This window comes from Syngnathus scovelli, chromosome 3 (genome assembly GCF_024217435.2).
Source record: "Syngnathus scovelli strain Florida chromosome 3, RoL_Ssco_1.2, whole genome shotgun sequence".
Classification (NCBI taxonomy): Eukaryota; Metazoa; Chordata; class Actinopteri; order Syngnathiformes; family Syngnathidae; genus Syngnathus; species Syngnathus scovelli.
Window position 1 is genome coordinate 13,667,687 of NC_090849.1, and position 23,809 is coordinate 13,691,495.

Sequence of the window (23,809 nt, forward strand, 5' to 3'; positions counted from 1 at the left end):
ATCATCACAATGTTGTGATTGCAGTAAATTCTCCAGTTTGCATATTTCTGAATTTCTGTTCCTGCCAAGCAACAAAATCAAGCAGAAATAAAGTAAACGTGGGAGTATATGTGCAAAATGGAGGGTGTAGATGATGAACGAAAAGGGCCCTTAATTCCGTCATGCCCGTGCCAGAACACGCTCGGCCTCAGCCACACCCCTTCATCACCGTAATGTCTGTCACCTGCTCCCTCTCGTTGTCTCATGTATTTAAACCCTGCCTGTGTGTTCCTCCTTGTTGGTGTCTGCTGTTGTGTTCCGTCCCTGTCCACGCCCAGTGTTCCTGTCATCTGGTTTTTCCCCCGGTCTGTCTGGTGGCTCACGGTCAGAATTTTATCCTTGTCCAAGTGGACTTCTGTCGGTCGGTCTGTCCGTTTGCTGGCCGTGAGTCTCTATCCAGTCTGTGTCTTCGGTTTCCCACCTACCTCCCTTCCAACTCCCTTTCCCTTCAACAAATCCCTTCAAGCTGCATTTGGTCGCCCTGGCTCCTCTCATTTCCTGACAAACTCCTGTGATCTGTTATGCTTCCGCAATGTAGACTATGTGCATCGCTTGTGCTCAATTTAAAGGGAATGAGAGGAGCCAATTGCATTGGCTAAGAATCAAGCCGGATGTGTTCCGTCCCACTACGGCGCAAACGCCCATTTGAACCTGTGCGCTTTTACAAAACTACAACAAGAAAACAAAATTACACTCTTCTTGGCCAAGGAGCGTGAAGCAGATTCCTATTAGTGTCAGAAATGACGGTATTAGTGTTTATTGCTATTATTGTGTTGTGAAAACAAGGAAAATCATGAATATATATTGTCTTCGTTGTGGCAAATTTCTTAAACTGATTAAAATGCACGTATGTCAACTTTAACATTGTATTTGTGATCTGAAGATTAAAGGTCACATAAAATTAAAATGCAAAGAACTAAATTGCATGTCACCAACTGGAGTGTCACGTCCGAACAAAGAACCCGCTACTAATTCGGACAATTGGTGCTCGTTTTCATACCCCAGTCTGAAATGAAACAAACCAACTTTAAAAGTTAGGGTAAACGTGACCATACATATGCATTTCATAGTTGTTGCTTTTTTTTCACCAATGCTATGTCACTGCAGAATAAGTGAAGGTCTGACATTTCTCCAGATTGGTGAAGCAGACCGTGTGCACATTTCTAATCATTCAATGTCCCCACTGGCCCCTTGTGCATGTGCGCGTATGTGTGTGAGGGGGCGCGTGAGTGCGCGAGAGCGTGCGTGCCACGGAGGAATTGATTATGTAACATGTTCCCAATCACATCGTCGTCTTTGCGCGAGGATGTGAGTGAGGTCGCTTTAAGGAATATCTGTGCTGCCATCAATCGTGAACAGCAGGACGCCTCCTCCTACCTTTTTCTCCGACACCACCACAAACTCTCTGTCATTGTGGCTCACCTGGTGACGAGCAAAGCAACTCCAAGTCAACACAAGAAGCTGCATTTCGGTAAGAAACTAGAGCTCAATTCTAAGAAACTGACTATTTATGCAATCAATATTTAATATCTTTATTGAAAAATAGGGCGTTTTTTATTTTTAACGAGCAAGCAATGACAAGCACCCTTGTTGGTTTCCAATGTGCGAAATTTGACCCCTGCCGCCGTTTTTAATATTCCAACTGAAATATTGACTTGAGACTATTTCAAGTGGATTGCAGAGTCCGCTTTTAGTCTCGCACTTTGTGTGATGCTTCGTGCAAAGTGCAGCGCTTCATGCTACATTGTGCTGGGTGTCCCACGTACGGGAGAGGCGTGGACGCACTTGTGGGGTGCAGCCAGAGAAGTCTCCTCCACCTGGCCGAGATATATGGAGTTAGATAACTCCTTACCGCTCGCACGCACGCACGGACGCATGCGCGCCCCAAAAACTCGAGGCTCAGCTGCAGACACGCCACAGCATGGATGGTGGGCAGGACTTGCACCATATCGCTCGCGCGCACGCAGATTGCCGCTTTCACACTTTTCATCCTGTCATGCTTCTCTTCCGCCACTGCTGTCTCCCATTTGTGCATGAGCAAGTCCAGACTGGTGCCTGTTGTTGTTGCTGTGTGTGGAGGTGCTATGACTGCTTCGAATGACGGATGTCCTTTATCAAAATTTAGAGAAGTCCTCCCCCCCGCTTAAAACAAACAAACAAAAAAAATACATTATACTTTTGGCATGTTCTTTACAGATCGCCGAGATCATACAGACTCGTGATCATACAGTGCCTAAATAAAGTATTTAATCTGTATAATTTTATTTCTTGATTTTATTATACATCTCTAGGGAAAAACATTCATTTTCAATATATTCAGCCTTTACTCAATATCTAAAAGCCAATAGCCTTTAAATATCTGCATAATCTGCATTCTAATATATTCATATATTTCTATATACAAATAAGTACAAAAGAATGTTTTGAGAGTAATGTTTTTTTATTTAAAAATAAAGTAAATAACATTTGTGTAGCCCCACTTAAGCCCCTCCAGCATTTCGCAAATATATTTCTAAATTATTTTCTCAGCCCCCCCCATCAGTCAAGCCCCGTTTAGCCCCTTTAATAGTCCAAGTATGACGTATGTGATATTGAAATATTTTAATTTGCTCAAAGCTAAGGTTTATTTTGTTTACCTGTATTGTATTGGCGCACCAGGAGGGCACTTTTTAAAATGATATTAATTTGCAGCCGCCCCAAGGTCGCGGATCTTCAAGAGATTCAAGAGTTTTTTATTCGCCATGTTTGAGCGAATAGGAGAACATTCTTGAATCTGCAATCAATAATGAACCTTGATTATGTGAAATACAAGCAGGGAGGAATGTGTTGTTTAGTGATTGACAAGTGGATGAGTCATTTTGTTCAGGAAAAATAAAATAAACACGACCAATAATCAGTATTCTCACTCTCGTCTCATATTATCGTGTGTGTCCGTATACATATTTATTTCAATCTTGATTAAGTCTGTTGTTCACAGCTCATTTTTGGACCAAAAAAGTGTGGTTTGAAACAAGTATAATGAACTTGATAATGACTATAAAGACTTGATAATAAAAAGTACCTGAGATAGCAAATGTAATATCTCAAAGAGCCCTTAACGCTGGTCAAGCTGACCTCTTCGACCTGTTTGAATGTTGAATAAGTTGAAGCAGCTTTGTGTACGGCTCGGCGTCCGCACCGTTGCCCGAGCTTTTCTTGCAATCACCACAGATGAAACTAGCACTGTAATAACAGAGATACCCTCCAGCAATTTATGTCCCACCTGTCAACAGCTATCAGTGTTAAGGGCTCTTTAAACAGAAAGTAATAAATCTGCTATCTGTTAGTTTTCATTAAGTTAGCATAGCCGTTGCAAGCCACACTTTGTGAGCTGTGTACAAAAGCGACTTAATCAGCATTGAAATAAATATGTATGTGGACACACAAACACAGACACTGCACGCACACCCCTTCTTGTGTGCGCTCCTTTTGTTTGTGTAATGGACCGTTTTCCAAGCAGCCATTTTGGCAAACATGCCCGTTAATGGCATTAAAGAAGGCTCTGTTCTTATTTGCAGAGCCCTAATTAACATGATTAGGGATAGCTTTATTTACCTCCCCCATTCACGGCGAAAGAGCTGTGATGAACAAAGACGTAGTCGTGACTTTGCAGTCCTGGCCTATCTCCCTTTCGCAAATGGCAAACTATTAAAACAATCGGCTGGTGAGCTATGAGGAAAATGACAGACGTTCATGGTATCAATGCCCATTTCGAAGGCCTGTTCTTCCAAAGATAGAAATTGAGCACATTCTCCCACTCAAGAAGATTGAGGCAGTGAGACAGGATGATTGTCTCGGAGCAGTCATTACCTCCATCATTATAGTGGAAATCACATGCTATTTTAGAGACGCTATAAAGTCTTGATCCGCACGGCTCACTAGATGATGATCTCCTGCCGGGCAGGACAGTGATGAAGACAAATCTGCTGAATGAGTGACATTCCGCTTGGATGCAAATGAAAACATACTATTCTATAACTAGCATTCTCAGCATGACGATATTTTAATAGTTCAAGAGACGATTCCCATTTAATGATGAGGACTTTTCTTATTTCCTAGCAGAAAATGAAGACCACTGCACGGAGGAAAATAATGAAAGGCTCTCGAGACTGCCACCATTACTCCTAAAATAATTGTAAAACACTTGATTCAACAGCCCCTGCGCATTTCCAGTGAAGCCAAAACAATGGAGCTCAACAGCAACCACAACCAAGCCTTGTGGAAAGAAATTCCGTGGGATTTCACAGAGGACTGCTCGCTCTCGTTGAGCGGCACCACCTTCCTCATCATAGCGTACAGCGCCGTTCTGGCAGTGGGACTCGTCGGGAACTCGTGCCTGGTGCTTGTCATCGCCAGGCACAAGGAGATGCGCAATGTCACCAACATCCTCATTGCAAATCTGTCCTTCTCCGACATCCTGATGTGCATCGTGTGCCTGCCGGTCACCATCATCTACACGCTGATGGACCGCTGGATCCTCGGAGAGACTCTGTGCAAGCTCACACCTTTTGTCCAGTGTATATCGGTCACGGTGTCCGTCTTTTCCCTCGTCCTCATCGCCATGGAGCGCTACCAGCTCATCGTCCACCCCACTGGATGGAAGCCGATGGCAAGGCAGTCCTACTTAGCGGTGGCTCTCACCTGGATCACGGCCTGTTTAATCTCCGTGCCTTTCGTCAATTACAGCGTCCTTACATTGCCCTTCCAGAACCTCAGCGTCCCATTCCCAGTTAATGACCAACTTGTTTGTATGGAGCGCTGGCCTTCGGTTCAAGCCCGCCAGGCCTACACCACCTCTCTGCTCGTCTTCCAGTACTTCCTGCCGCTTTCCCTCATCATGCTGTGCTACCTGCACATCTATCTGCGGCTGAGGAGGAGGAAGGACATGGTGGATCGTGGCAGAAACACCACGCAGAAGAACAACAAAGGTGCCACCAGGATCAACATCTTGTTAACCGCCATAGTGGTGGCCTTCGCCCTCTCCTGGCTCCCTCTCAACATCTTCAACACCGTCTTTGACTGGAACCACGAAGCCATTCCGTCCTGTGGCCATGACATCATCTTCTCCTTCTGCCACCTCGTCGCCATGGCCTCCACCTGTATCAACCCGGTCATATACGGGTTCCTCAACAATAACTTCCAGAAGCAGCTGAAGTCCACCTTGCTGCACTGTCGCTGCTGGGGCGTCGCAGAGCGCTATGAGAGTGTGCCGCTCTCCACTGTAAGCACAGAGGTCACCAAGGGGTCGGTCCTGAGCAATGGCTCCAACAGCATCAATACTTAAAGGCAAGATTTGGGGTGAAAAAAGAAAGCAAGCGGCCCGTTTCCCTCCTCAGCTACTTTATTTGATCCTTTTTGGTTTGTTCAACAAAAACGCACGGTTGACATTTACAGAGAACCTGACAGTAACTGACCAGAGGGAAGTAATGTCACGTCCCCGGCATGACTGCTGCCCTCTAATTGTTCCGGTTCCTGACTAAATGGAAGTGACAAAATGACAGGGCAACGGTTGGAAAGGCTTGAAGTAATAAAGGTTGACTACAAAACACACTTTACATAAGAACTTTGTGCATTTGCACCCTGTACAGTGCTGTGGGACCATAAAATATTTATTATATCCATCTACCAAAAAAGGCTAGACAAGATGGCAACTTTTCATGCTGAAGTCAATGTATTTAAATATTTGCGGCTTGCTTTGCAAACTGTGATTCTGTGCATTGGAAGCCTCAAATGAAGCGACGAGAACAGGGTGGGTGTATGGCAAATGCTGACAGCAGTGATGACTATAAAATAGAGTGTGGCCTACGATGTGTTAATGATTATTGGCTGAGTAGGCCATTGCACGGTCGGAGGGAGGGACATTTTGCTGTGGCTCTGGAGATTTATGTGCATTATCTTTACATGTTACTTTTGACCTAAACCCACAAACAGTGTAATAAGATGAGACATTCCATGTTGTCCACGAGGACGTTTGCGTCAATATACTGTGTGCAAGTGTACGGAGGACCGAAAGTGCCAAAATTAAATAAATAAATACACCATGACATGTTTAATTAAAATGTCATTGCTTAATTAAAATGGCATTAATTAAATGTTTCATTTATTAATTTAATACTGAATTAAATACAAGTGGGGGTAGGTTATCTGATGCGTCATGCCCTGCAACAATATATTAAGTGTTGTGAAAAAATAAAATCAAATGAAAAATCAAATGGGCAACTCAGGCCAAAGTTTGATTCCTGAACTGTATATAACCCTACTATATGAATGTATGCCCTGTAAAATATGTGACACTGTTTATTACACTAGTTCATTGTGTGGTCGGCAATAAAACGCATTGTGTAGCATAGCGGAAAACATGTTACTCACTTTGGTATGTGGATTGAATTAAAACATTTACTGCTATCTGGAGTGATGTATTATATTCATTGTACCATCCATCCATCCATCCATTTTCTGAACCGCTTAGTCCCCACGGGGGTCGCGGGCGTGCTGGAGCCTATCCCAGCCGTCATCGGGCAGTAGGCGGGGGACACCCTGAACTGGTTGCCAGCCAATCGCAGGGCACACAGAGACAGACAACCAATCGCACTCACACCTAGGGACAATTTGGAGTCTTCAATCGGCCTACCAAGCATGTTTTTGGAATGTGGGAGGAAACCGGAGTGCCCGGAGAAAACCCACGCGGGCCCGGGGAGAACATGCAAACTCCACACAGGGAGGGCCGGAGGTGGAATCGAACCCGCACCCTCCTAACTGTGAGGCGGACGTGCTACCCAGTGCGCCACCGAGCCGCCATTCATTGTACCATATATATATATATATATATATATATATATATATATATATATATATATATATATATTTATATATATATTTCTTTAAAATCATTTGACTGTCTCTTTGCACATTCTCAGACCACAGCACATTTTAGATGCAGAATAAATCAAACTCTTGGTGTCTGCAATGTTAAACAGTGTGGGGAGGAAAAAACAACAACACTCAACTCAGAGCACAGTGGGGATTGCTAAATATTCATGCTGGTGGAACCCATTCCAGCACATATTCATTAGATACACCTGCACAATCTAAGCTATTACAAGGACTGTACTAAAAATATTTCTACAAAGATAACTGGGTAGTTTTCACTATCAGAGGTACAATCAATATGGTTATTATTGTAGTTTTGGACAAACATCAATTACACTGAAATCGAGAGCAGTGAGAGTACTCAATTCTTGAGTAGTCAGCGATACCAATACCAAGTACAATACCACTAGTACGTTTGAAATTTATCAAATCATTTTAAAGAAAGACATATATGCCACAATATAGCAATTTTCCTTTCAATTGTATAAAATCATGGCCATTGACTATTCTTCAAATTTTGAATGTCTAGTTCCAGACTGTAAAACAACCACATGAGGAGTATCAATGGGATGCCTTCCAGCTCCATGCATTTTCAGTGACTATATCACGTATATGTAGGTTGTTTCTGACCTCTGTTAAAAGTGCTTCTCTGAACTCGTCAAAAGTTTTCCCAGGGCAACCTCTTAAATTAGCTCTCTGAAGGCCTTGTCAACATAATTGACTGCTTGCTTCCTCCACTCTAGCCGATGCCGCACTGACCTCTTCTGCCCCCACAGGCAAGATGAGGGGCCCGAAGGCAGAGGCAATCCAGAAAAAGTTTTTACAATGCCGTCTTATGTTGTTGAGAGGGGATGAGGGATTTCTGGGTCATTAAGGTGCAATGAAACACTGGAGAACTATTGAGTTCACTCATTTTACACTCCCAATTTTGGGGGGTTATTCCAGAAAAGGTTTGTATGTTGGCTCCTTGTGTTTTAATTTTGGAATATTCTCTTGGAAGGAATAAAAGCTAGCAAGACTGCAATCTCAATTTGCTGTTAAAACAATGAGATTTCACCCAAATAAGGGAAGTCAATTTTCATTCTTTTGTTCCCCCTATTTCAACTACACAATCATAAATATTAAATCAAAACCTTATAATAATAATTTGAAGCTGCTCTTTGTGTTGGCTCATATTAGTTGTCCCTTCCCCAAGGTCATCAAGGGTCAAGCTGGGTCAGGCTTCTGGAATAGGTTTCACATATACTAACAGTTGAGCAACACATGGAATAGAATTATCTGTGTCGAAGTTACACTGGGAAATATGTTTAACCTAATCCACATTCTTCTGTTGTATTATGAACAAATACCAAACATGCCCGTCTCATTGTTTGAGCCAGAATGGTTGCCAGTCAATTGCCTGGCACTTAGACAACTACCCAATCACACTCACATCTACAGACAATTTAGAATGTTAATAAAATATTAATTGTTGATATTTAAAAAAAAATCAATTTAAGTAGTCATAATACAAATATCCATTTAACTTTCCCATTTTTAAGCATTGGTTGATCCTGACCAAACTTTACAAAGAAAATAAAGCAGCAGACCAACTGACTCAATACAAAGATACTCAACAGTTCCACACTAGGAGTTTACGTCAATAATATTTGCTATGGCGTGTTGGCAGGTGAGAAATAGTGGAGTCAAATTGATATCAACCGTTGCTGTCTTTTGTTATTTTCTCATGTTGACCCAATGACATTTTCCATTAGGCAAGGTGGTTTAAAGGTTACAAGATTTCCAACTGAGCTCTATGGGTAAAGATATTTGCACCCCAGACTGGAAACAAATCAGAAATCTTTTCTCATCATTAACTACACATTCTGCTCATCTAAAAATAGATGTACAGTACAAATATTCTTAAAGATTTGAATTTTTTTTTTTTCCCGACACCTTTTTGGTGAGCACTGGAGCGGCACGCTAGCACTCTCTATTATTGACCAGTTGCCACATGCCTGTTGGTGCAAGCCTGAGTGGAGCCAAAAGCTCATTTTCTTATCTTAACATGAAGACGAAAAAGGGGACAAACATAATCTCGCTGAGGGCGCCTCTTCAGATCACTTGTAAATCTATTACGTGATATCATATTTGTTTTCAACCGACTGACTAAAAGCGACAACTTGCCATTTGCCAGACTACGCCATGACTACCAGTTGCTAAGCAACCAGCAAAGACTTAAGCAAGTTACTGGTTCCAGACAAAGTCGTGCTTCAGTATTCACATGTCTTAGTGAGCCCCTGGGTTGTTGATAAGGGAAAGTTGGAGCCAAGGGCTGTTTTTATTGACAGCCTTAATGTGAAAATAACAATTAGTAAAAGTGTACTTTTATTGAAATTAACAAGACAACTGGGGAGTTTTTATATGAAACTAATTGATATCCACGCTAAAGTTAGTCAAAGTCCGGTATGGACCAGAATTTTGTATTTACACATAGAAAATTAATCTAATTTAATAAATACATGCCTTTCAGCTTTAAAATGATTGAATTAAAGAAAAGGATTTTCTGAATTTCCTTTCTGCCAGGCTTTTACTGCAGCCGCTGTTACTTTCTGCTTGTTTGTGGATCTTGCTGCCTTTATTCTTGTTTTTTCAGTAACAGGGAAGTTGGCTTTATTTGTGTTTGTGTTTGGGGAGGCAAAGCAACAGAAGGATCTCGAATGGCTAAGTCACTTGCCTGGTCTGTTTAAAATTTCTCTTCCAATGATAAGGTTATAATTTCATTTCTTAGGGAATAAAAGAGAAAAAAAACAGCTGAAACAATTTCTAGCAGACTCAGCCAGAATGATCAAAAGAAGTAAGTGCTTGGATTCTTTTCACTGCAATACATTTGGCAGGCTTCAACCATTTAAGATGTTTTGAGTACATTTATGTATGTTATGCAATTCTTTAATGATGGGAAATGTGATTTTGACAGTCAGGTATTCAGTGTTTTGAATATTGAGAAGCGGTTTTGTTTGTGTGTGGTGCATATCTGACAGTCTTCTTCTTCAGTGCTTCACCTTCTCTTGACTGATCTTGGTGACACAAATTAGAAATCCAGTGCGGTGCCTCTCTCCAACAGGTATTTTCTTGATTAGAGTGTTGTTACAAATCATACAAGAGTCCTCGTCCTAGATATTCTTTAATCACCCAAGTTTGCCAGCTCGGTTTGCTCTAGTTTCATAAATTTCAAATCTCTGATTGAGGTTTTTCACAAAGTGCATCTTGTGTGAATGTTTAATGTTATGCTGTGCATATTTAACATTTAATGTATGTGCAAAAACGGCTTTCATTAAAAAGCAGAGTGGATGTTTTATCAGGTCTATGTTCAGTGAAATTAGCCGCAATTGCATGAACAAGCTTGGAGGGGCTTTTTGCACATACCGCTGTGACATCATATCAGTTGCAGATAATTCAGTTTACTCTTTTGCAATTTTGCGCAGTGACAGCTGTGTACACCTGTACATTTTCCCAAGTAAACAACTGAGACACCCCCAGCCCCTAATCTTAACCCCGCCCTCCCCACGTCCCAGGACCTGCTTTCACAGACACTGCAGTGCATGAAAACACTAGCTCCAGGAAATAAAATTGATTTGGATTACAAAGATCAGGCAGCCCCTATGACAAAGTTAAAGTTAATCAGCAATATGTTGTGAGTTTTTTTTTTTTGTGTGTTACTTCAAGGAGCTGAAACAGAAAGAGAGCCACATCCTGTACCTATATGTTTATATTTAATTGACATTAATAATGCTAAATACACTTAAAAAGAAAGAGAATACACATAGACGGTTATGATTTTATAAAATTTAATAACAGGAAATGTACGTACTGGCAATAATAAAAATATTACAACCCTCCTATTCTCTCACTAACTAGAATTGTTCATTATCAAACTGATAAACTATATCTAACATCATCAGAACGGGAGTAGGAATATTGACTTGCAAGAACATGTAAAAACCTTGAAATTCGATGCTCGGTGCTTTAGGGGAGGATTTACAAATAAGATGTACACATCTGTGATGGTTTGTTTGGGCAAGTGCTTTCAACGCTGCGTGTACAATAAGATTTAAAACAAAACAAAAAACAGAAAAGACCGAGCTGTATCTGGGCAACCCTCCATGCAAAAACCCCCAGTGATTTTCTGTCTAGTATTCTTTGTTTGCTTCTTAACAGCACATTACTTAAACTACTTGGGGGGGAAAAACACTTTCCATTGCAGATAAGAGCGCAGATGGACAGCAGGATATGAATAGTTGTCTATCACGTATTCAGTATTTGTTTGTCTGCCATTTGAGATGTTCAGATCAGGAGTGTAAACTAGGCTTGTGATGGAAAAAGTAGACCTCAACTCATGTTTGTTTTTCTTTGTTTAATCTAATAGAATGTAATTTATTATTATCATGAACTGTTATGAAATTTCTGATGTCTTTAGATGTGCTAAGATGAAGGGCTTAACATTTTTGAGAGTGCAAAGAAACTGCATACTTCATCTGAAAATAAACAGCACAATGTCAAAATGGCTGTCATTTGATCCCTCTAAAACATGTAGTCAGGCACAGTGCCTCGGGGTACAATTGGAAATGTACTGAATGCGCTCTGCTACACTCCGGACCGTTGGGCAAACTCAGAGCTTTTTCAAACGTGCTGTTCACAGATGGAGCCGACTGGCTGCTCTGGCTGGCGAGAAAAAGATGCAGATCAGTCAAGATGCAAGGGTTGTGGGATGAAAGAGGATTTAAACAACCTCATTCACTATTCTCAATCTTGCCTATTCCACTTACTGACCTGGAATAGTTGACAGCCTAGCTTTAGCTAAAACAGCAATGATTTACAGCCTCAAGGCCAGGTAACAGTGAACATGGTAGCAACCCGCTGCTGGAAATCAAAAACATTTCTGACATGCAGGCTATGTAATGTACATTTAATTCAACAACATGGCCACAATTGACTGATTTCCAACATATACACACGTGCACACGTAGTACAGTGTGTTTTGTAACAGTGCTAAGCATTAAAATTTACTTCCATTGAAGTGTTCGTAACAAACATGGATGTATGGAGTAAAAACACCTTTTCTGATTTGTGAAAGCCACAATATCTTCATCTCTTTACTGACAAATGCTTTCTTCTCATCCTCATTCCAAATTGATGCCAGTAAATGGTGAGATTTGACTTTTTTTTCCTTTGCATATATTGTTGCAGGAAAACACCGCACAGTCATTTACCAACTTTTTTTTATGTTGATTATCAGATTTATCAATTCATTTCTCATACAGCAGTCAGCACATTTGTAGTTTTTTGTGTGGAAGTGTTCCTTCCTCAGTCATTTAGTGCCAGTACAAACGATACAGACCCTGTCAGGCATTGATCAAGGTACCATTCAAAACAAAATATTTTATGAAAGTCGAAAAGTTTCCTGGTGCTGCTTTAAGTCGTCACTGTCACTGATAGAGAAGTGAATGCATTTATCTGACTTGAATGTATTTTAAGTGCAGGACCCAGAATAAATGGATGGAACTTCCAAGAAGTTTTCTAGCGCCATTTAGTGGTGCAATACGAAATTACGGCTAATTTGTTGGGTATCATGTAGTGAACAGTATTTTTAAATATCTTGTTTTAATAAATAAGACAAAGATACGATTTATTTGTGTTGAAATACAACCTGAAAGACTTTTTTAACCAAGAACAGTCTTGTCTACAAGTGTATAAGAAAGGGAAGGGAAGTGATCCAAAAGAATGAGGTTAGGCTCAACATTTCACATTCATAAAGGATGTCCAGGACAGCAGGGGGAATATAACAAAGGATGTTTGGATTAATGCATGATAAAAGAGTGCAAGATGAGGAACTGAAATGACAAAGAGTGGAATAAAGGCCTCAGCTCCTGCTTTAACTTGCTCATTCATCTTGAGAGGATAGCGCAGTCGGGAGTGGGTGGGTTGAGATGGGGAAAGATTGATGAGAGAAAACCCTAGATCTGCCATCAATGAATGGTAAAAATATTTTTAAAAAGAACAAATTAACGTCAAATAGAATGGTAAAAAAATGGCATAATGGGGAAAATAAGCAAGATTGAAGAGAAGAGGGACCGACAAACAAGTGCAAGACTGGCAAAGCGAAGTAGAATGGTAAGGAAGGTAGATGGGATTAGAATGGAGATAAACAACAAGGAGAATGAAGCGATGGGGAGATTAAGAAAGGAAATCAGACAAGATGAATGGATGTGAGGCACAGAGGAAAAATAAAGGAAGATAAATGAGAAAGAAGGATCGATATCTGAAAGGTAGGCATGATGGGTTTATTTGTGCATCATAGCAGTCAAGTCCTGGTGCCCCAGCCCGACCAACCCATCTTATACAATTTAATGATTAAAAAAATAAAGAATTTTTTCACACTGGACACACAGACACACAAATCACTAAGTACTGTGCACATGCAAATATGAACATTTATTGTTCAACCACATTCATTTGTTTTAAAAGGTTCTTCATCCAGATTCCTTACCAGCAGCATTTGCCTAAAAGAGAAAGGGGGCTTGCTGTGAGTTTAAAAAATAATAATAATAGAGAATAGAAATGATTTTAATCTAAAGCATACATTTTGTAAGACGAATACAGACACTGACACATTTTTTCCCTCTCTTTCTCTCACTATACATACACACATACACCCATTTTAATTATCCCGCGGGTTAACGTAAAGCATCATTGGGTTCCTGAAATGCGCTACATAAATCCAAGATGTCATTATCATTCGTCTCTTCATCATTTGAAAATGCACCAAATGCAGAACTTACATGAAATTCTTTCATCCTGCATATTTTGGCAAAAAGTGACAAATGTCCACATGCCACAACTCCGCAAGGCTTTTCCACTTGCCGAAAGCCATCAATCACCTTTAGAGGGGAAAACACACGTTGATTTGATAAAGGACAGATTAAATGAATATGAATGAATGAACAAACGGAGTGTCGTGGGAGTGCTTACCGGTACATTGGTTTGCTTGTCTAAAAGGAGCAGCTCTCTTTTTCCTCCAGGGTTCAATCCATATGACCAGTGCTGACTATAGATTACTTGCATTGACGTTGCCAAAATCAACAGCCACAGCACCAAGGACTTCATGGTTTTACTCTGCACAAGACATAGTTGTCGATACAATATAATTAAATGGAAATCCGCCCATAACTTATAAACATCATAGATTTTGAAAAGTCAATTTTACCTTTTGTTGTAAGAGGAAAGCTTCTTTCAGTTGTCTGCTGTCCTTAGCAAACCCTGCAAGGTATATATATTTGGTTTTCTTTCCTGCCAAAGCCCATTCATTTCACTGCAGGGGGTCGCAAAGTGGGATTAAGCAATCCTGACCTTCAGGGCAAGCAAAAAATTAATATGCTCTTAAAAGACACATCTCCAAAATTAGAATATCATAAGGGGTTCGGAATATGGATGGAAGTTAAAATGTGGATTGAGGTAAAAATCTTCACCTTAGCGTGAAAGCCAGTATTTCATTATATTTTTTTAATGTCATCTTTATGATTGTAAACAAATAAAAATTCTAATCGACTTGCATTGTATAATGCACATGAAACAATCAAAATTATTTTATTCTAAAAAGCGTGTTCATTCATATGCAGCCAATACTTGCTTGGAGCTACTTTGGTATGAATTGCGCAGGTGATTTTCAGCTTTTCCACAATATTTTATTTTATTGAGACACACTTGCACATTGGAGAAGTTGTACTTGCGGCGATATTCCAAGACTTTTGTATGAAATAAAGCGTGACAAATGATGGCCAAACAAAAAAGACAAAGAAGAATCCTTTACTCTCAATGAGTTTATTTCTAAGAGTCAAATAATGGAAAAGTATTTCCACAGTCAAGTGCAATAATCATGAACAAGCAGCTCTACACCCCTGCTTCAAAACAAAACAACCATAGCATCCACAATGTTTTCAAATAAATAATCAGATCACTTCTTTTGGGATTCACACGAACGGTGTAATTCGCCAACATTACCTTCATCAATCACTCTCACAAGCTTGGTACCTTCTGTTAAATAGAGTAAAAAAAAAATGTATTGCATCAGAGCAGCGCAGAAATACAGCTAAATATTTTGACCGGTCAAAGACAAACAAATACATGTAGACAGAGACAATCCAGCAAAGAGAAGATTGTTCCTTGACAAAAGAACATCTCCTTATATCTATTTACAATCTTTTTTTGGAAAGTTTAGGAAGCACTGGATTCAATGTACATAGGAATACACAATTTACATTTTTGGGGATGAAAAGATATACTTGTGCAAATTGGTTCAAAGCATGATTAAGTGTATATATAAATGGAGAATTACTGACAACAATGCCCCTGATTATGTGTCTACAACCTTTGGGCAAAAAAAGATGACAATTTTCATCTCTCTTGATTTGAAAAGTAAGATGTGACTTTGACCTACATGAACATTTTAGTACGCGGTGCCACAGTTCTGTACGTACATGCAAATGGATCACTGATGCAGAAAAAAAAAGAGGTAGATCCACAGAGGACAAAGATAAGAACAACAGAGGACAAAGATAAGAACAACAATCAGCGTTTTGAGCACAAAATATTGAGTGCTGTAACAGAACATGATAGGTGCAACCTGCATACCTGAGCCGTGTTGACATCTTGCTAGTGACGTAGTTTCACAGCAGCATTTTGAGCCTTGACACTTTGAGCCTTTGGCTTTCGATTATAAAGCGTTGTATCAGGCCAAAGTTACTTTTGGTGAAAAGTACAGCAACACAGTCATTTTTACATGACACAGCTGCTGATTCATTCAGAAGCAGCAACCATTGTCTGGTTTGAATGCCTATTAAATCAGTTAATATATTGTGCTAAAGACCAAATGATGTAATTGTATTGCATTCAGACACTTCTACACACACTGAAGAAATGATTTTTTTTTTATATAATGTATGTATGTGGATAAATAGCCGCTCCATGAGCCATCACATTATTGTGGTGGTGAAGTTTATGTGTCACACTGATCCTCAGAGCTAAGCTGTCTGGGTTTCTATGCCCCTGTCAGGGTCGCTCATGACAGACAGGCAGCAGACAAAGCAGGTATCAAGAATACTTTGAAAACCTCCTCAATTCCACAGACACGTCTTCGAGGAAGCAGAGTCTGGTCATTTGAGTTGTGTTACGTTGTGTTTGTGTCACCTTAGTCTTGCAGACAAGTACGTCCCCATGCCTCTGTGTGTTTTGTGCCGCTTTCCTTGTGTGTGTGTGTGTGTGTGTGTGGTGGAAAAGCAGACTCTGGAGCGAAACGTTCCAATTCAGAAGTCAGTAGACTATTTTGAGTGAAGCATGGTGTCTGTGGTCAGTTTTGAGTTTGTGAAGGTCAACGTGCACCTTCGTCAATCCCGTTCCCCTTTCTAACCTCCACTGCCATGTTCGACCCTTCCTCAATTAACATCATGAGGAGGAGTCGTAACAGTCGCGTTCAACGGGAACTCAGATTTTGGATTCAAGAAGATCAGTGTGGTTTTTGGCCTGGCTGTAGAATAAGTGACCAGCTCTACACCGTCAGAAGGATTCCTTGACGATGCATGGGAGTTCGCCCAACCAGTCCACATGCGCTTTTGGACTTGGAGAGGCCATTTGACCATGTCCCTTGGGGGATCTTGGGAATGGTGCTCCAGTACTACGTGGTACTGAACGACCTAGTATTTAGTCCATGCAGACTGGTGTCAGAGTTTGGTGCGCAAATCTTGGCTTCCCTGCTTAACCTGCTTCCCCTGCGACCCAACCCCAGCTAAGCGAAAGAAGATTGATGGATAGATGAACACACACTAAGGTGCATAAAAAAAACAACCCTGGATAAATAGTGTGATATCTAAAGCGAACATGAGGTGGGTAGAATGTCAGTGAAGTGCATACGATTACCTGCGCTAAATGCAGGCAAAAAAAAAAAAAAAAAAAAGTTGAGACTGAGAGCATATACCATCAGAGGCTGTAGAGATTAAAGGAGTGGCTGAGTTGACGCGCATGCTCAGTTATCGAACGCTCTGCGACATGTGCAGCGGCGTTAGCATCTCCTCAAAAATGGCTCCTTTCACATTGGATCCCCTCAGGTTAGCCTCTTGTAGATCACAGCCAGACAGGTCGCAGTTCTGCAGCAAAGAAGCACATAATAATATTGGGATCAAAAACTATAGGAAACCTCGCTGTGATATGAAGAGTCAGCGAGCCAAGATTTAATTAAATCACTTCTTCCTAGCATCGTGTGTCGTCCATCTAACTCAAGGCTGAAATTAGTATTGTCTGCAAAATCAACAAACAAATCTGATGTGATATTTGTGAGTGATACTGGTGCTGGGTAATCTAGTGCATTAGTTCTTAACCTAGGTTCAATCAGGTTCATGTATTTGTTGGTTTAGTACTTTGAACAAGGTGATGTTCATGCACGGCTGATTTTGTGCACCAGTAAAAAACATTGATGTCTTGAATTTGAAAATAATTATTTTAGTTTTCACGAAAGAGGGGTTCGGTGAATGCGCAACTGGTGGGGTTCGGTACCTCCAACAAGGTTAAGAACCACTGCTCTAGCGGGATAATGCACACGATTTAAGCATAAAAAAGAAACGTTGTTACATTAGCGATTAATCACTCTGATGGACTCATCTCACCTCAAGATCCGTCCCTGCTAAAGTGGCACCCCGCAGGTTGCAGTTTTTCAGCTTTGCATTTTTCAGAGTGGCCACCCGCAGGTTAATGCCGGTCATTTGACTTCCTTCCATGTCGACTCCTTTCAGATTTGCACCTATTGGCAAAAATATTGACTGGTAACAAACCACATCACAACAAAAGACCACCACATCTGCCCTGCTTAAAGATTTGATGAGTTACCTTCCAGGTTGGCCTTCAGCCCAGAGGGATCTTCAAAGTTGCATCCTTTAAGAGAGGCACCTTCGGCATTGGAGCAGAGCATCTTCACACCTTGTAAGTTAGCACCCTTTGAGACACAGCGTGTTTTATTGAAAATGTCAAGATTATTTCTCACTTTGGATATCCATGTGTGTGTTTCTTATGTGCTTAATTGGGCTAGTGTGGGTGCATGTGTGGACAGAACTTCACATAACTGAGAGAGGGGGAGGTGTGAAGGGGCTCTATTGTTCAATGACGTAATCTCAGCTATTCATTCATCTATCTATTTTCTGAACATTTTAGCTGCCTTTGGGTGAGAAGTGAGATATACTCTACAGATCTTATAAAGCTCTGGACAGTGACGTACAGTACTGGTCGCCAGCCAATTGCTGGGAACGCAATCTACTGGACTCAAATTCCAAATGACACTCAGCAAATCTTTGAGAAGAGAGTGTAAAAACTGTAAAACAGACCAACTCACATCCAGGTTGGCTCCGGACAGATCGGCACGCTCCAAATTGGAACAGCAGAGGTTGGCGTGTGTCAGATTGCAACGGCTGAGATTCGCCATCTTAAAATTGATGTAGCGCAAATCAAGCCGGGACAGATCCGCGCCACTGAAATTAAGACCCTAAAATAGTAAACAAGAGGATCATACACACGCAACATTTGTTGAGGCCATATCTTAATCATATCTTTTGACCAAAACCAACATATGATTCAGTCTAATCGTCTGGCTTATGCGCACAACTAAATAACACACGTACATCATTATTTACATAAATTGTACTCAAATGAATAAACAGTGTTTAAATAATTCTTCAGCATTTGGCAATTACCTGTCACAATCTACAGCACACTAACCTACTACAGCATTATACCCAGCCATGTGGTTAATATAATAGGAGCTAAATGAGGAGCTGAATCATCGATTCTGTCTAACTGATTTTGTAAAATACACGTCACTATTACATTAATTCCGTTCCTTTAGTGTCAACCATAACTGAAGATTAATATCTTTGTAAAGACAGAATATATGATACAGATTTTGTAATGTGCAAGCGATCAAAGTACTGGCTTGTCTGCGCATTATGAAGTCTTACTATGGTCCATACATATTTCATCTCCTTTCTCCAGTCTCCAGACTTTGTAACGTGTGAGTTTCCTTAACACATAAATCACAGGTCTTGGACTGACAAATAATCACATATCATGAACAAATCTATGGGATGCATTTGATGCTCCCTTTAGGCCGGAGCCATGTGATGCAGTCAGATCATTATATACCGTATTGATATTTTTAAACTTGTATTACCTGGCAACGGAGCTCAGACTTGGTGGGTGTAGCCAAAAGAAAACGCACAAACTCCTTGCGGGAAATAGGAGAATGGTCTTCGGGCGGCTGGGAGTTCTGGTGTGCATATATGACTGGTCAGTGCACACAGCTCAGCCATAACGACACATCTTGAGAACTACAAACTACATTACCTTGATGACCAATTCCAACTGATCGGCAAGTTGCTCAATTCCAAAAAAACGAGCCTCCTCAAGAACACCTGGAAGACATGTCATCACTGTTCATATGTATCAAACAGATTACAACAGTTATGTAAACAAATCTGTGGCTTCATCACTTCAACATTTCATTCCCAACTGTATGTTACTACATTGCAATGTAAATTTTAATTTGATTACTTGTTCATCCATGCTATACATTTATATTACGTATGCTTGATCATTATAAACGTATTCTTACCTCGGATATTTATGCCCTCATTGATAATAAGCTGACCATGCCTCAAGTAATTAAGAATCGGCTCAAAGTATTCAGGGCTGCGGTCGATGAGGTAGGCCCCATGCTCATCTTGCTTGTTTCCCCACACATCTGAAGCAAAGAGACAAAATAATTATCATCAGAGAAATAACTTCAACAAAGGCTCAGATTGAATTTGAAACAAGAGTTGGGTAGCTTTAATGCTCCAGTGTACCTTTCTCTCGAAACATGTGGGCTAGCATACTCTCGGGCTCTTTGCTGACCAGGGTACTCCTAATATACAAAGGGATGCAAACAATACAAACTTGAGTGACTACAATTTGCTGTAGGTGAAGACACAAGAGAGTGTGTGAGAAATACCTGGTAGTGGTGAAGAGACGACCACCAATATTCAGGGTTAACCAGTCAGTGTGAGCACCTTGTTGATCAGATCCAACTTTGACTTCATTTGGACATTCTTTGAGGAATTACAAGTGTTGTCTTCAGATTTAGTCAATGGAAGATAACAAACTACAGACATTATCCAACTCACCAATAAATGGATCGCCCTCTGAGACATACAGCACGTCGTCATCTCTGTTAAATCCGAGGCAATACCATTTAGAACAGGGCAATAAGGTTTAATTTACATATTTTCGTTGTGTCCTCTTACCTGATTAGGGCAATGTCATCGATGAGACCTCCTTTTCCATTATATAAACAGGATGCTTTAATTCCTAATTTATTGCTGGCTACAGATAGTAAGTCAGACAAAGCCCCATAGACTGCTACAACCTAAGTGGAGAAAATACATTTACTGTATTTATTTATGTTACAGTCAACGACAAGATTGGAACGAAATGGCTCGTCAGCTTTGATGCAGGGCTTCCTGAGCTGCGATTGGGTGTGAATGGGCAGAAGAGTACAGGAAACAACCTTGAATTGGGGGATGAATATCAATTTATGCGACAAATACTGGTACGAAAACCAACAAAACAGGGTAGTCAGATAGCAGGCCAAATGTACTCGCATAACAGCGAGTTGAGTTTTTACCTACCTTGCCATTTTTAGACGTCCCGTTAACGAATAACGTGACTCTTCTCATTTTTGCTCTTTGGTTATTGGTACTTTGTTGGAATTAAAAAAAAAAAAAAAAACACTTGCCTGCCAGCTAGCATGTATCGTGTATCTCAGGCTTACTAGCTAGCAAGAAAACGCTCAATAACACGAGATTGCCGGTGCGTTCATGACAATCTGGAATTAATGTAAATATTCAAATAGTTGAAATAAGATCATTAATGACTGATTTTAAAACACTAATATTAATCAATTTGCAGTGGATTTTCATATATTGAGTCATTAATAATTTTAAACGTGACCACAAAGTATTGAGATTATCTGTATCTACGATAATTTAAACTGAACAACCGTCATTGAAGATATCCTCTGACTGCCGCACTGCAATTGGTTGAGCAGGAATTGGCGTCATACGTTTGGGACGTCAATGGTGACGTTCCAGGTAGCGACATTGAATCGTATCGGTCTAGTATTTTGTTTACAAATAAGAGTTAGATCATTTATTGACTACATAAAATATCAGATTTTCTTCAAATTAGTTCAAATGTATGTAAGTTTACTATCATCGTTTTTGATAGCGTTAATCGGTGAAGGCAGACCTGTTAAACCAATGGAACGCAAATTTTCAAAACATCTTGAAACTAAGAGGCAATTGTTTATTTAAACGCTTAAATGATGATGATAGAATTCTAGTCAGTGCACACAAACACAATGGCTTCTGATGGAGAACATTGTTGCTCGTGCTGCACCCTCCCTGTCTCTTCCAGTGTTTTCCAGACAGTGAATGAGATGGACTTTGAACGAGGTTTGTATCGTTTAACTAGGAGACATTAGAGTTTAAATTGTATATAGAGGTACAAATCTTATCGTATGCAGGTATCTGGTCTGCCGCCATGGATGGAGACTTGAGGCGGGTTCAGTCACTGATCCAAAAGGGCACCCATCCAAACCTCAGGGACTCAGCTGGATATACAGCTCTAGTTAGTTCCCTAAGATGTCATCATTGTATTTATTGCTCCTGATCCATATATTAAAAGTGTTTTGTTTGTGCACATTTTGTTTCAGCACTATGCAAGTCGCAGTGGTCATCTCACTGTATGTAAGTTTCTTCTCGAGAATGGTGCTTGTGCATCTCCTCAGACACCAGGCGGTGCCACGCCTCTCCATCGGGCAGCATTCTGCGGTCACGTGGATGTTGTTAGATTGCTGCTAGTCCATAAAGCCGACCCAATGATCTCTGATGATGATGGCGCGTCTCCTCTACACAAAGTAAGATATACCTGCCAGAACATAGTAATGGGCCCAATGATATTAAGATCCCTATGTTTGAACTGTTCTTGCTATTGTCTGTCAGGCTGCAGAACAAGGTCATGAAAAGGTGTGTCAGCTCCTTCTTGAGGCCTGTCCCACACTTTGCACCCAGAAGAACAAAAGGCTCCAGCTACCCTTCCACATTGCCCCTCAAGAACATTTGCAGAAGATTCTAAAGCAATTCCAGTAGATTAATCCCAACCAAGACTAATTGAGCATTCGAAGGCTTGCTCAAAGAAGCAAGAACACGTACTATCCTGGAAACGCGTTCAGTGTCCTTATCTTCTCAGATCTTCATAATGCCTTATTACCACAATCAAAGTGTTCATGTCTCTGTCTAAATTGTCAGAATGTTGCTATTGTAACTGGGATTTTATGTTCAATTCTAATAATGACTGTTCTCTTTGTTCTTGTTCCTATTACTGAAACCATACATACTCTTATTTACATCGGCATATGATGAGCTAGTCATTTACTCTCATCTATTCCGAGTAACTAACGTTTTTTACGCATGCCAGGTGCACCATCTGTTCCCTGCGAGTCATTGGTTTTCCAAATGTGGAGAGGTTTTAAGCAGAAGAGACAGTTTTAATTCAAAAAGAGTTGAACGGTTTTATGTTTACATTTGAGTGCTCCCCATTCCTCATAACGGCAGTATTTATACAATCACACCCAAACTACCCCCTCAACTTTTTAATCAACACAATACACAAATTCATCAATCTGTGTAAGGAAAAGGTCCCTATTTATTGGAATTTATCTATGGAACCCTATTTATTTGTAAACATGATAGTGGTTGTTGTGTGTAGGTGGGTATATGCGCATCAATGATTTCCAAGTTGAACACATTTTTAGGTAATTTTTACTCAGACACAAAAGTAGTGAAAGTGTGTCAAAATATATGATACACCACACATTCAGTATTTAAGTACTGCGAATGTTCACATATGAGTTTAGTCTCTGCTGGCCGGTAGTATGAGGCCAGGCAGCAGGGGGAGCCATCAACTAAATGGACTTACTGCTTTGTCCAACCATGTGTGACCTCGTTCATTCTTCCTGCTCGTGTTTAGAAAACTGGCCGTCTGTCAGTCTGAAAGACCATAAAAAGCCAGAGTGGCTGCCACAGTTAATTTTAACACATTGCCTTACATAGGTAACTAAACAGCAGTGGGTTGACTCCTATTTTCCATTTGAGTTTAAAAAAATAATTGGGTCTCTCATAGTAGGAAAACTTACATGCAATATTTATTTTGTCACTTGCCAGCCATGATTTAAAAATTTTAACATGTTTTTAAATGGTCTTGTATAAAAGGACTGCGTTACAGATGTCATTGGGGGGAAAAAAAACACAGTTGAGACTTTGTTGCTCATTCTACCCTTTTTTTCCATCTTTCTTGTCATACGGAAAACAAATATCTTGGTTACAAAATACGGAGAAGATATGCTGTATCACTTTGTTTTAAGTTCTGCACGCCAACAGTTCCAAACAATCTCATGTTTATTGTAGTCACAAAAAAACCATATGCAGAGAGGGGAAAACAAAGAAGGAAAAACTGGGAACACATCGGCCTTTCTATTAATATGAAAACAGATGGGGAAAATCTCATAATTAAATTGTACTTTGGTAGGAACCACATGTATTTGTTGGAGACAAATACCTCTCTCCTCTACAGTGCAGTGCACTAGACAAAAACTAACTGCTCCCTTAAATCTGAACAAGTTTCATTGGGGCCGGCCAAACTACCTTCTAAACCACATCCAGTGCGGCGACTGGATGGGTGCCAGGCCACA

At 40.4% G+C, this 23,809-nt stretch overlaps 3 protein-coding genes across 4 annotated transcripts; 2 read left to right on the forward strand and 1 right to left on the reverse strand.

The window, feature by feature from the left end:
* Positions 1–792: 792 nt before the first annotated feature.
* On the forward strand, positions 793–6,483 carry npy8br (neuropeptide Y receptor Y8b). 2 transcript variants are annotated; one of them, XM_049763858.1, is made up of 2 exons: positions 793–1,510; positions 4,138–6,483. In XM_049763858.1, exon 2 carries the CDS (start codon positions 4,265–4,267, stop codon positions 5,360–5,362), a length of 1,098 nt encoding a protein of 365 aa, XP_049619815.1. In that variant the 5' UTR covers positions 793–1,510; positions 4,138–4,264; the 3' UTR covers positions 5,363–6,483. The 2 variants fall into 2 exon arrangements, with proteins under 2 accessions (XP_049619815.1, XP_049619816.1); XM_049763859.1 differs by having other exon boundaries at positions 4,141–6,483.
* Positions 6,484–14,789: 8,306 nt separating this feature from the next.
* kctd9a (potassium channel tetramerization domain containing 9a) lies at positions 14,790–20,856 on the reverse strand. The gene is made up of 12 exons (XM_049763653.1): positions 20,688–20,856; positions 20,304–20,425; positions 20,184–20,227; positions 20,012–20,108; positions 19,866–19,924; positions 19,634–19,762; positions 19,366–19,433; positions 19,193–19,288; positions 18,359–18,508; positions 17,860–17,965; positions 17,640–17,773; positions 14,790–17,123 (listed from the first exon to the last, which is right to left on the reverse strand). Exons 1-12 carry the CDS (start codon positions 20,733–20,735, stop codon positions 17,007–17,009), a joined length of 1,170 nt encoding a protein of 389 aa, XP_049619610.1. The 5' UTR covers positions 20,736–20,856; the 3' UTR covers positions 14,790–17,006.
* Positions 20,857–21,100: 244 nt separating this feature from the next.
* On the forward strand, positions 21,101–22,424 carry ankrd39 (ankyrin repeat domain 39). Its single transcript, XM_049763654.2, has 4 exons — positions 21,101–21,512; positions 21,584–21,687; positions 21,773–21,976; positions 22,062–22,424. Exons 1-4 carry the CDS (start codon positions 21,419–21,421, stop codon positions 22,206–22,208), a joined length of 549 nt encoding a protein of 182 aa, XP_049619611.1. The 5' UTR covers positions 21,101–21,418; the 3' UTR covers positions 22,209–22,424.
* The last annotated feature ends 1,385 nt before the right edge of the window (positions 22,425–23,809 follow it).

Excerpts from the sequence above, each read along its gene's own strand:
- npy8br (XM_049763858.1), top strand. The coding sequence starts at position 4,265 with ATGGAGCTCAACAGCAACCACAACCAAGCCTTGTGGAAAGAAATTCCG.
- kctd9a (XM_049763653.1), bottom strand. The coding sequence starts at position 20,735 with ATGAGAAGAGTCACGTTATTCGTTAACGGGACGTCTAAAAATGGCAAG. Across the intron at positions 20,228-20,303 it reads GATGACATTGCCCTAATCAG|AGATGACGACGTGCTGTATG; the intron begins GTAAGAGGACAC and ends CGGATTTAACAG. Across the intron at positions 19,925-20,011 it reads CGTCTCTTCACCACTACCAG|GAGTACCCTGGTCAGCAAAG; the intron begins GTATTTCTCACA and ends TTTGTATATTAG.
- ankrd39 (XM_049763654.2), top strand. The coding sequence starts at position 21,419 with ATGGCTTCTGATGGAGAACATTGTTGCTCGTGCTGCACCCTCCCTGTC. Across the intron at positions 21,513-21,583 it reads TGAGATGGACTTTGAACGAG|GTATCTGGTCTGCCGCCATG; the intron begins GTTTGTATCGTT and ends TATCGTATGCAG. Across the intron at positions 21,977-22,061 it reads GCGCGTCTCCTCTACACAAA|GCTGCAGAACAAGGTCATGA; the intron begins GTAAGATATACC and ends ATTGTCTGTCAG.